The sequence below is a fragment of the Triturus cristatus genome, chromosome 2_1 (genome assembly GCF_964204655.1).
Source record: "Triturus cristatus chromosome 2_1, aTriCri1.1, whole genome shotgun sequence".
In the NCBI taxonomy this organism is placed as follows: Eukaryota; Metazoa; Chordata; class Amphibia; order Caudata; family Salamandridae; genus Triturus; species Triturus cristatus.
The window spans coordinates 1,048,669,339-1,048,681,356 of NC_140581.1; the positions used below are offsets into that span (position 1 = coordinate 1,048,669,339).

General features: G+C 43.4%; 1 protein-coding gene across 2 annotated transcripts in view; it reads left to right on the plus strand.

Annotated features, from left to right (window-relative positions):
• GAR1 (GAR1 ribonucleoprotein) overlaps window positions 1–1,091 on the plus strand; it is a 70,102-nt gene extending 69,011 nt beyond the window's left edge. For both annotated transcript variants that reach the window (XM_085635636.1, XM_085635642.1), the window contains exon 7: window positions 664–1,091. In XM_085635636.1, coding sequence (XP_085491762.1) covers window positions 664–674 — 11 coding nt within the window. In that variant the 3' untranslated portion in view covers window positions 675–1,091. The remainder of the gene's footprint in view (window positions 1–663) is intronic.
• The last annotated feature ends 10,927 nt before the right edge of the window (window positions 1,092–12,018 follow it).

Genomic DNA, 12,018 nt, shown 5'->3' on the forward strand with positions numbered 1-12,018 from the left:
AGGAGGCAGATTAATGGTTATTGCCTAAGTTTGTAAACCTGCATGAAGCCTTATTGATTGCCGACATTGTTAGCTTACTAATTGTTCTTCATTTTTTAAAAATAGTTTTTGTTGCCATTTTACTTTTTTTGTAGAAGTATAACCAATACAATGTAATTAGTATAGCGCCGTACAATCTGTCTGCAAAACATACTTTCAAGAGGATCGAATGAAAAGGCCAGTACAGCATCATGAAAGAATGCAGCCTATGCATATTGGCAACCTATACATGGATAACCGAACATGAAATAGATGATTGCAACAATGTGGGTGGAAATGAACATTGCTTTGGTGAGGTCATGTGCAGTGAATTAAGTCATTATAACAATAACGGTGGATGCACTCATTCGTAGTGCCGAGGTAACATAACCCAAATGTCATGATGCCAGCAAGGGATAGTTTGGGCGAATAGAGGAGGGGGTTAAAAAAAAAACAGAACAGGGAAATGAGAAAGGATCCAGTCCATGGATATCTTTGAGTGGTTGGTGGAGTGGCCTGGATCCCCTTGCAGAACTTCTCCAGGAAGAGCGTCCTGAGTAATTGTTCATTACGGTAGGATTGGCTTGGTATGTCTTTCTGAGAGTCTTATACATTACTTAATATGTTTTGTTGTTTTTTTAACAGGTGGACGTTGAAGCATTTATGGACCTCTCTGGTGTAAATCTGGACCTATTTCTAATCGCTCCGCAGGAGTAAATTGTGCAACTGCCATATTCTGATGGCACTGGACTGATAAAGCCACTGTTTGCATGATGATACATGCCAGAAAATTGTGCACTTGCACATATAAGCAAAGGCATTTCTTGAAATTGAGCAGTGAAACAAGTGATGTTCTACTCTTGAATTCTTCAAATTTTCTTTTTAAATGGACTTTTTTTATTCTGCATCAGTTTATGGAGGCCGATTTATCATCTGTTTTTTTATATCTTCTCCATTAGCCCATAAAAAAAACTTTGAACAATGGAAATGAGTTTACAGGACTAATTGTTAGTCCTTGGTAAGCTGCTTATAACACCCATCTCATCCCCAGTAAACAATGTCACTTTCCAGTACTTTGGGACGTAGTGTATTTTTTTTAACATTCTATGCAATCTAATTTGTTAAAAAACAAATTGATGTTTGGTGAAGGCTATTGAAACTTGGTTGTACTCCTTTCCGACCAGCTGTCATCAACCTGTCAGAGTTCAAGGTGCAGCTTGTTATTCTACCCCAATTATTTGCAAGGTTCCTGAGTTTAATCTGACCCACTGCTTTTAAGTCAGCTGGACTGCAGGGGTGTTTGTGCCTCTTGGTGTCTTTGCAGTGTCCAAGGAGTTCATCATTCTAGGAGACATTTTTCTTGAGTAACCTAGGAGAGCGAGTGAAGCGTGGATAACTTGTAACCTTTTGAAACTAAATCCAGACAGGCAAGTTTCTTCTTTTCTAAATGCGTAGTTAAACAAATAAGCTTACAACATATTGCTCTATTTTGTAGTCCTCCGTGATGGCTAAAAAGAACTTGCTATGCTCTCTGAACATCTTCGGTAACTGATAGATTATAAGATGCTGTGTCAAAGGGTCTCAAAACATAATTGGTATCTTTAGGACCTCTGAGAACTTTCTTCACTCTACAGTCATCTAGCACTAGCACATATCACAGAGCAGTGGTTCTTGACCTTTTGATTTCTGTGGATTCCAAATGAATTACAAGTACAACTGGAAGTTGTGGGACGCCGCCTAAGCAATTAGTGTGATTTTTAAACTGCAAAACCATACAAAAAATACAGTGTTGTATACTAAACAAATACACAAATTATGAAATATTTGATTTAATACCTGGGGAAAAAATAAAAAATATTGTAGTGGGAAGCTCGGAGCTTTACAAAATGTTTTTTTTTTCTTTTAAAAGATCAAACTATATACTAGACTCTAGATTGTCATTTTGTCTTTTTTGCCACTTGCGCATGCTCTTTTGGTCGGTGCATACTTGTGCTCTAATTGAGGTTACCGGTCATCCATAATAGATTGTTTGCTGTACTCACGCTAGTGCTACAAAACAAGTATACCAGCTTAATTTTTAGCCTTGAATTTAAATTTCTTTGTATTTACATAGTTTTAAAATGTTAAATTTCGCTTTTTTATGGATATATACTTTATTAATCTGCGGTTATTTAATTTGCGAAAGTCACCGACTCCTTGAGTAGATGTTGCGTACACCAAGCACAGAACCATGGACATGGAGCATATCCTTAACTTAAAATACATTGTTATCATTCTCATTAATTATAACCAGTCATTTGAACATATTAATGCACATATTGCCTCCTGTAACTTCTCATTTAAATGTGTCTGCGTGGAAATCAGCCTCCCCAAGCAGTATTCCGTTAAGTAGGAGTCACTTACACTCCTTGTCAGCATAACCGTCCTGTACTCAGAAGCCTAAATATGTAGCGATAAGAATACCTACTTCTTTAGTGTTGGACTTCGCTGATGTAAAGAACTGGGCAGGGAAGCACTTGTCCTAATCTTCCACCTGTCATGTGTTAAGAAGATGCATCTTCACAAGTAAGCAAATGCCCCTCAGTTGTTTCAGTACACTCATCGTCTTGTGTTTTAGTGGGTGACTTCCAATCTCCACTGTTTTTTAGGTCTCGGCTGCGAAGGCTGCGCTTGCGCAGTCTAGATCCGAGATTTAATGACTTGGAGAAGAGGGGCTTGAACCCGCCCCTCTTCTCCCCTGTTCTCCATTGGCTGGCCTCTTGAACGCTGGCCAGCCATTGGAGAAGAGGTCAGTCATTCCGATCAGGCCCCGTCCTTTTCGGATCGGGGGGCGTGTTTTTTGCAAGAAGTCTCATTCTCTCCTCCAGCCAATGGCTGGAGGAGAGAAAAGACAAACACGCCCCCGAATCCGAAAAGGACGCTGCGTTTCTCCGAGGCATTTCTGCTCTGCCTCGGAGAAAGGCGGTGGTGTGCCTTTTGCTCTGCCTTGTTTTTCCAGTTTAAATTACGATGTCAATCTTTCGGCCGGCGGAGTGGTCTGCCCTTGCTCGAGTCTGCAATAGCTGCAGAGAGCTGCAATAACCAATGAGAGCTAGCTGTAAGCGTAGTCGTACCAATCAGAAAGGCGCCTCCACATTGGCACAAATGAAGGCAAAAAAACGAGTTTCGTGCAAAACTGGATTTTCCTGTATCGTCTTGGGAGACAGTCATTTAAGGTCACGCAGCGTAGACAACATATTTTACGGTATACACCCGAGCCTCCATTTCCATCTCCATTTGGGTTTATATTGTTATTGCTTTGCCTGGCATTAACATGGCTGCTTCGATAATTCTTGATTTCCTGCCTTTAGTTTTCACATGCAGTATCAAAGCAAACACGTAATCGGCTGTTTCAAAGGAAATCTGTTAACCATGTATGCACGCCATTTCAAGAATATACACGATAAGGATATACGCATTTCTTTTATCACTCCTATTATTTCTCGTCACTGCTTAATTCTCCCACGGGGGTGACGCCATCACGCTGTGCCTATTAGTAGAGGTTGGGCTATGGTTGGTGATTGGCTTGTTGAAACGCGGTGTGTCTCGCTCGCATCCTTTTCATATTTATTCATCCCCGACTCGCAGACATGGAGGCGCTGGCTCTGCGACTCTTTGAGATCGAGGCTGTTAAGTTTGGGAGCTTCAAGCTTAAGAGTGGCCTCCTCACCCCAGCCTACTTTGACCTGCGCGGAATCGTATCTCACCCTGACCTTATGAACCAGGTGTGCAAAAATATTTCTGGATACTTAAAGCAGGGTATTAGTGCACTGTATTTCTTAAAGCGTTTTGGCGGAGACCAGAATGAGTGCGTGGGGACTGAGTACCCTTGTGCCGTCAAGTTGGGGTTGGATGACAAGCGACTAAATGCATACCCGTTAAATGGCATAACTCTTCATTTGTGACAATTTCAACTAGCCCTGTTATTTATTTATTTTTTAAACCAAAGCCATGGGAGGCGTGTTGGGCATTCAATTTTAACACCTAATCTACAAGTTTCAGCATAGCTGCCAAGGTTTCAGATTGCTTATGTGTGACATTATTATAATTTCAGTGTAATTGAGTGACATTCTCCGCTGCCTGCTACTAAATTATGATAGTTACTCAGTCGACGAGTGATAGGACTTGGCAGTCTCTCGATGCCCGGCGCTCGCGCTGAAGGAGTAATCAGAGCAAATGCCAACATTTATTAATGCTGCACACGTTACAGCCTGTTAGAGAGGAGCGCTGCGCGAGGACCTTCAGCATAAAACAGCAATATTGATTGAAATAAACTGCAGTGTGAGTTTAAGCATCCTCGCTCAATACATGTTATATAGCTTCATATTCCATCACAAAGCCTCCCAGGCCCGGGAAACTCGGCAGAGCGCTTTCAGAAATGTCACGTCGTGATCTTGGCTTGATGAACACTTGTCTGTCTGAAGCCTCCTATTTAGCGGTCGATTTAAGGGAATAATAGCCGCAAATGGAAGCATTTGAATTCTGCCGACTATGTGTATCGCTGCGTCAGTAATTATAGCACACCGAGGAACAAAGAGCTGAGAGGGTCGCTTGTTGTGGGCGTGGGACTGTCCTGTTTGTGGCTCATGTGAGGCTGGGTAACCTCATCCGGAGGCGGAGCAGTTTTGTTTCTTCCGGTGCAGCAGAAGAGACAAACACTTAACTACCTGTCCTTGCTATAGTGAACTGAATAAAAATAAACGTGTGCACAAGTAGAAGTGGTAAAGCCCGAGAAGTGTGAAGGCCACCGCTGATGTCATCATACCATGCAATGACGGCGTGATGTGTTTTACCTACATCCTCCCACGTCCACACCACAAGTGTGTTTAAAAGTACTATTACCACAGCACTTACACCCTGTGTGTGCCCCAGAAGCACCGGTGAGGCGGGTGGGCACTAGCAGAGGGAGGTGTCAGTTTTCTTAGACTGACTGTGGTACGCTAGATAAACACGCCCTCCGAGGTTGATAAAAGTCAGAAGCGTGGTGTCTAGGAGCTGGTGTGTGTTGAGGTAGTGAGCCAGTTGTATGTTAATCAGACCCTCCAGGATTTAGAGATTTGCCAAAAAAAATGTGAAATCGACAGTTTTGTAAAAATGCCGAGATTTTTACAAAACTGCTGCGAAATTTGGAAAACGTGCAATTTTTTTTTTTTTTTACGATGTGATCTGCCTGTATTTATCAATGAAAATAAGACCTCTGTTTTCTTGCAAAACACCTTTTCAGGTCTCGCCTAGCAGTGCGCATGCGCTGCCCTGCTAGACTTATTGTAAGGGCTTCAAAAAGCTCACCACACACACGCTCGTGCCTGTGTGGCCTATTGCTTGCAGTTAACCGCACGGCGCCATATGTTTTGAATTATCGTACACGGACACGATAATTCAAAACATATGGCCTGGTGCTCGCTCTTGCGAGCACCACTTGCGGGACGCTGCAATCCTTGAATTCCTTGTTTTCTCTTTAAATTCCTGCTGCTTGTTCTTGTTTTCCCTCAAATCTACCCTTTTGATCGCCAAGGTTAGTAAGGGAGGGTTCCTCAAGGTCAAGGGTGTGGGATGGGTTTGGGGGAGGGTGGGGTCTATGAAGAAAAAAAAAACATTCCTCATGCAACCTTAAAGGCTGAGAAAAATAAGATGCAATTCCTCTGTAGAAACATGATTGGGACATCTCTGAATCTTATATCTCAGAATATTTTCTTCTATGGTAGGCACTGCAAATAAAATTAAAATAATAAGTTGGAATGTCAATGGACTAAGGGAAAGCAGGAAACTTTGTAGAATCTGCGAATGGTTAAATAAATTAAAAGCTGATGTCTGCCTTCTCGAAGAAACTCACTTGGAGTCACAAGAATGTAAGACAGCATTCAGGAATCAAAAATGGATTCAGGACCTTCTCTGTTCCGATCAGAGTGGAAACACTAGGGGAGTGGCAATCATAGTCAGGGTTAACAGCAGGATTAGGGTAGAGAAATTCGAGACCGATGGTTCAGGTAGATGGCTGACCGCATCTCTAGTGGTAGACAGCTCACGATTTACTTGCGCAGCTTACTATGGGCCTAATTTAGATGCCCCAGGTGCTCTATTTAGCCTAAAAACGAGTCTCCTGAACTACGAAGCACCGATCATTATAGGAGGGGACTTCAATCTGATTTTTAACGAAACTATAGACCGCACTTCGAGGGCTAAAATCACCCCCCCCCCCACTCAAATCACTAACTGAGCTTAAAAATATTGTGAAGGATTTTAACTTGCTTGATATCTGGAGGGCCAGAAATAATAGTGGCAGGGATTACTTCTTCTACAGCTGTAGATATAGACATCATTCCAGAATAGACTTCTTTCTTCTGGATCAAACATTACTTCCTGGGGTGGAAAAGATATCCTATATTCCAGCCATACTGTCGGACCATTCTATAGTAGAATTAATGATTAAGTTTAAGCAAGGTGAGCAATCAAGAAGGTGGACTCTGGATAGATCATTACTTTTAAATAAGGAGGTGAAATCGTACCTAGAGGTTGAGTTTACTGAGTTCTTCAGGGTAAATAGCGGTACGGCGACAGATCAAACGGTTTGGGAGGCCTTCAAGGCATGCTTGAGAGGGCAGTTAACCACCTTAATGATTAGGAGAAATAAAGTGAGAAGAAAAGAAGATCGGCTCATGAAAATAAAACTGAAAGAACAACAGTTACAGAAGGCCTCGTTAGATCAACTGCCTAACTTAGCCATCATACAGAATGAGCTAGACTCCTTGAAAGTCGAATATCAGGCTCACATTGATAAAATAGTCAAAGATAGATGGGATGCAAGTAAACTGCAAAATTTTGCTTACAGGGAGAAATATGGCAGATTACTTGCCTGGAAGGTTAGGTCCGATAGGGCCAGAAATTCGATCAAGGGCTTATATATACGGGATACAGGGGGTATTTCCCATGACAATGTCCTGATCTCCAACGAGGCAAAACGATTTATGCAGGATCTCTATGCGGAAGAAACCGGCATTCCGAATCAGGGTGCAGAAGAGTGGTTAAATCAGCTCGAATTACCACAGCTATCAGAGGCAGATAGAAAATACTTAAGTTCAGAAATACAAGAGGGTGAAGTTCATAATCAGATTAAACGAATGGTTAAAGGGAAGGCTGCTGGACCTGATGGGCTTCCGGTAGAGAGATATCAAATCGGCATGGATAAAGTCGTCTCGGCCCTTACGATCCTGTTTAATAAAACACACCTATTTAGTGAGGCAACTCCACAATCTTGGTCAGAAGCCACAGTCACCATGATCTTGAAACTGGATAAGGACCCCGTAAGAATTGAGTCTTACAGGCCAATCTCGCTGCTAAACACAGACTATAAGATCTTTGCTGGAGTCTTGGCGGCGAGATTGGCAAAAGTCATAAAATCGATAGTACATAGTGACCAGAGAGGTTTTATCCCTGGTAGGCAGTTAAATGAATTAACGTTTCAGGTCATTGCTGCCATAGATGTCGCTATCGAAAAAAAACTGCCTTTGACCATTGTGGCTATCGATGCAGCTAAGGCCTTTGACCAAGTTAAATGGTCTTACCTATGGTCGGCATTGGCTGGCTTCGGGATTCCAGAAAATGTTATTACCTCAATTAGATTGCTTTATTCTACTCCCAGGGCAAAAATCCTAATAAATGGTTTGCTAACAGATTGGGTTTATATCTCACGTGGAACAAGGCAGGGGTGTCCTCTTTCCCCGCTGCTGTTTAATTTATATATTGAACCTTTAGTTTGCCAGTTGAGACTAGACCCTGTCATTAAACCTTTCAATATTGCCGATCTCACCCTAAAATTTGCCTTATATGCCGACGATCTTTTAATGTTCACTTCCAATCCGGAAGATGCTATTCCCAGGCTACTGGAGCAGGCAGAGTCCTTTGGGAAATTATCAGGCTATAAGATCAATAAGGAGAAGACCGAGATTATGCAATGGAATCAGGAGGTGGCAGCTCCAGGTACAAAATCACGCATGAGGTATCTTGGAATACACTTGGTCCAGGATATCTCAGAGATAGCAAAAGCTAACCTAAATAGAGTCTACAAGGACGTGTGCAGTCTTCTGCAACGCTGGTCAGGCCTCCCGCTGAACATCTTTGGGAGGGTAAATTTAATTAAGATGATCATTTTACCCAAGATTACCTTCCTATTTAATTCCATTCCACTAATGTTTAGTCCATCTGATATAGCCAAAGTCCAGGGAAAAATTGGCTCGTTCATATGGAATACAAAGACATCGAGAATCTGGAAGAAGATGAGGAGAAGTCTGAAAACCGGAGGGTTAGCTCTACCGGACTTATTTATATATTGTCACTCCTATCATTTTAAAAATTTTAGACTCATGGCAGATAAGACGGACGCATCATCCTTGGGTCTACTGTTCCAGGCACTCCTCCATGGTATACCTCAAGGGCAGGAATACTTTTTATTTAAATATGGTGATGCTATGTACTACAAAAGGGTGAGATTAAAAGTCTTGGGTACAGCCCTGAAAAATTGGATGTATATTAGGAAAAGGCTGGGAGTTCCCTACTACGCCCCTAAGGCCCCGATATGGAACTCTCCAGGGATGCCAGATTGCCTCAAAGATCAGCTCTCACGCCCCCTTAAATCAGCAGGATTAACGTATTGGAGCGATCCACACAGGGATTCAGCACTTTTGGATTGGGAATCGTTATCTTGTTTGACAGGGGGAACTCGTACTAGATTTAAATATTACCAGCTCTCGGTATGGTGGACCACTATATCATGGGATGTTAATGCTTCCAACCCGAAGTTTGATCTAGTAAGTAGAAAGGGCAGATGGAAAAAAGAGTTATCTTATTGGTACTGGGCTCTGATTGAGGCAGAGGGAGTGACAGAATCTGAATTGCAAAGGTTGTGGGGGGACGTTATTGATCTAGACTCTAATAACTTAAAGGAACGGTGGATGAACTCCTTCATCATGCTCTATTCAGTGGTTAAGTCAGCCCCTCTCAAACGAAATCACTTATTCACTATGTACAGAGTTTATATATCACCAAAAAAACTTGTTAAAATCACAAGTATAGCACACCATTGCCCGAGATGCAATCTGTTGGCCGCTGATGACTTGCACATGTTCGTAGAATGCCCAAAACTAAAGGATTATTGGTCCAAAATACGAGTCTTTTTGGCTGAGGTTCTAGATATACAGGTTGTGGTCACTACCGGGATGATCATGTTTGGGTCTGTTATAGATTCCGATCTCAACCACATGGCGTCCAAATTTATATTTTATGTTATCATCCTGGCAAGGCGAGAGATATGTAGGGAATGGAAAAATGAGAATGCTCTTACTTTCTCAGAGTGTCTGAAACATCTCATATATATAAGTGAATCTGATATGGCTTGTGACAGTACCAGCTATGATACGATCTGGGCAGCCCTTGTGGCATGGCGGAACAGATGAGAGTATTCCAATGATTTCACCTGAGCGCTGTTGGTATCTTGCCTCCAAATTATCGAAGGGGTGTGATGACTGAACAGATTGGAGTGGAGTAAGAAAACAGTTTCTACTAGAGGGTTTGTTTTCCCTCCCTTCTCTCCTCGGGTCACAAACAACAGAGCCGGATCATCGCAGGCAGAGGAGAGAGGGCGGGACTCTCCATCTAGAATGCTCACATTGGTATATGAGGAAGGAAAAATAAAAAAATTAAAATAATCTACCCTTTTGTTTCTCGTGGTTGATTTATTGTCCTTGTCTCACTGCTGCTGCCCGCTTTCCCACCCGGGCGGCCTCCTCGAGGCACGGACGAGGCAGGAGGTCCGATCAAGAACACTTTAGAGAACCGGACGCTCCTCTATCACTGCAGCCTTTCACCAGCGGTGCTGATAGTATATTAAAATAAAGCGCAACCATGAAAGTTAATGTTCTTTCGCAATATTTAGGAAAATACTATTTATTTCCCACAGAAAGGAATTCACATAAGAACGAATCACATATAGCAGTGTATTCTTCCCAAAAAATACAGCATTCGACATGTGGAAAAGGCAAAGTAACGTTAAAGGGCTCAAACAGCCCAGTCGGTAGCGGTTTCAAACACTATTTTATTATCTGCCAAAGGCGGGTATTTACTCAAGCACCTTTCAGTGACACATATCCCTTGTTTTAATTGAAAGTTTGAAACTCACAATCTGGCCCCCGCTCCGAATCTCACTACACTGCCAGGTGGCCACGTCATGTGTGATACCTTCAGCCCTGGGTTGACTGTTTGTCCCTCCGAGCACTGCATATTTGCAATTCTACTAATTCCATGATCATAACATGCTCTTGGTTGGTTACAAGCCCATAACTGGCTAAATGAGTGAGGCGTAACTTGCAGCCAAGCAATGCTTCCAGTATGGTAATTCCAAAACGTTTCCCTAGTTCATGTTAGTAACGGTGCATCGTGGAAACATAAACCGGGAATGATATAATATTACAGTCTTAACATATTCAAAGCCAGTGGCAATGTAGACACGTAAAGAAGATGGGTTGCTGTTTCTTGTATGGTTCTCTTACTGAATACCAGGCACCGGACCTAACACGCCTAATTACACAGCTCCCCAAAGCTTCCGCTCGCTAAAATCCACCCAGCAGTAATCCGATCTATTTTCCAACTGTTAGACCTGACATCCTTGGCGTGGGTTTTTCCCCTATCTTTTGCCTCTGCTACATGGATTTTTGATGCTGTGCTGGATTTCGTTTTGCTGGTTTAGATGCTTTGGACACTCTGCCACTGCTAATCAGTGCCAGAGTGTAAGTGCTCCCTGTGTAAAATATCGTATTGATTGGATATACCTGATTGGCATATCTGTATCACCATGAAGTCCCTAGTAAAGTGCACTGTGTGTGCGCCAGGGCTGGTGATGACAGATGCTACTAGTGGGTCTGCAGCGCTGATTGCGCCACCCACCTGTGTAGCCCTAAAACAGTGTCTCAGGCCTGCCGCCGCAGCCTGCCTGCAGTCCCCGGACTGCCATGTCCTCCTGGCCAGTGTCCACACTGACCGGGCCTAACCCTTCCCTTTTCGTACACATCAGTCATCCCTATGGAAGGCTCAAGGTACCCCCCTGGGCAGGGTGCAGTGTATGTAGAAGGTAGAGCATGTACTAGTGCAGGTAACATGTTCTGGTAGTGAACACCGGCCATTTTGTGTGTTCACTACTGCAAGGTTATCTTGTTCCATAGGCTAACTTGAGGGAGGCGGGTGCCAATGGCTATCCGCCTATCTTCTCATACGAACAAGATAAGACATGAGTGTTTGATACCCCTGAGCTCAGCATTTAATAACACATCTTTTAGGAGAGATTGTTTTTAAATCCTGAGTTGGAGAACAGTACTTTTTAGAGAGTAGCTGTTCTCTTGTCTGACCCTTCTGTGTGCCTGGGCGCGCTTGTGGATTGACTGTCTGGTTTGAGAGTGACAGGGGCTGGGGATCCCCTGGGAGGTTGGCTGAGTCAGCCCTCTGCTGAATGGCGACAATCGCAAGGAGAGTGGAGGGAGGAGATAGCACCTGGGATTGAATAGGGCTGTGCCTGCCTACCACTCTGCTGGCTCCACCTCCTGCTGGGCGGCTGACGACCTTGCCCCTCGCTCTGAAAAGAATGTAGAAGCCAGGAAAACAAAGTGCTCCAGCAACACCCAGAACTGGATCAGACCGGGCTCAGGACCCACTTGCACAAAGACTTCTAGGGGTATAAGTACAAGACCCCTGACAACAGATTTTTAGATTCGACCATCGAGAGGAACCTCTGCTGAAAGATGGACCGCTGAAGAACTAAAGGAAGATTGCCGTGCTGTGTGCTCTAAAGGCTGACCTGTTCTGGCGTAACGACTGAAGCTAAGGAGAAGAAGGGGTCCTGCTGTGTGCTGACCCTATCCACTTGACCAAACAAGACTTCGCTGTGTGCTGTGTCTTCAACTGAATCTCCAAGGGCCT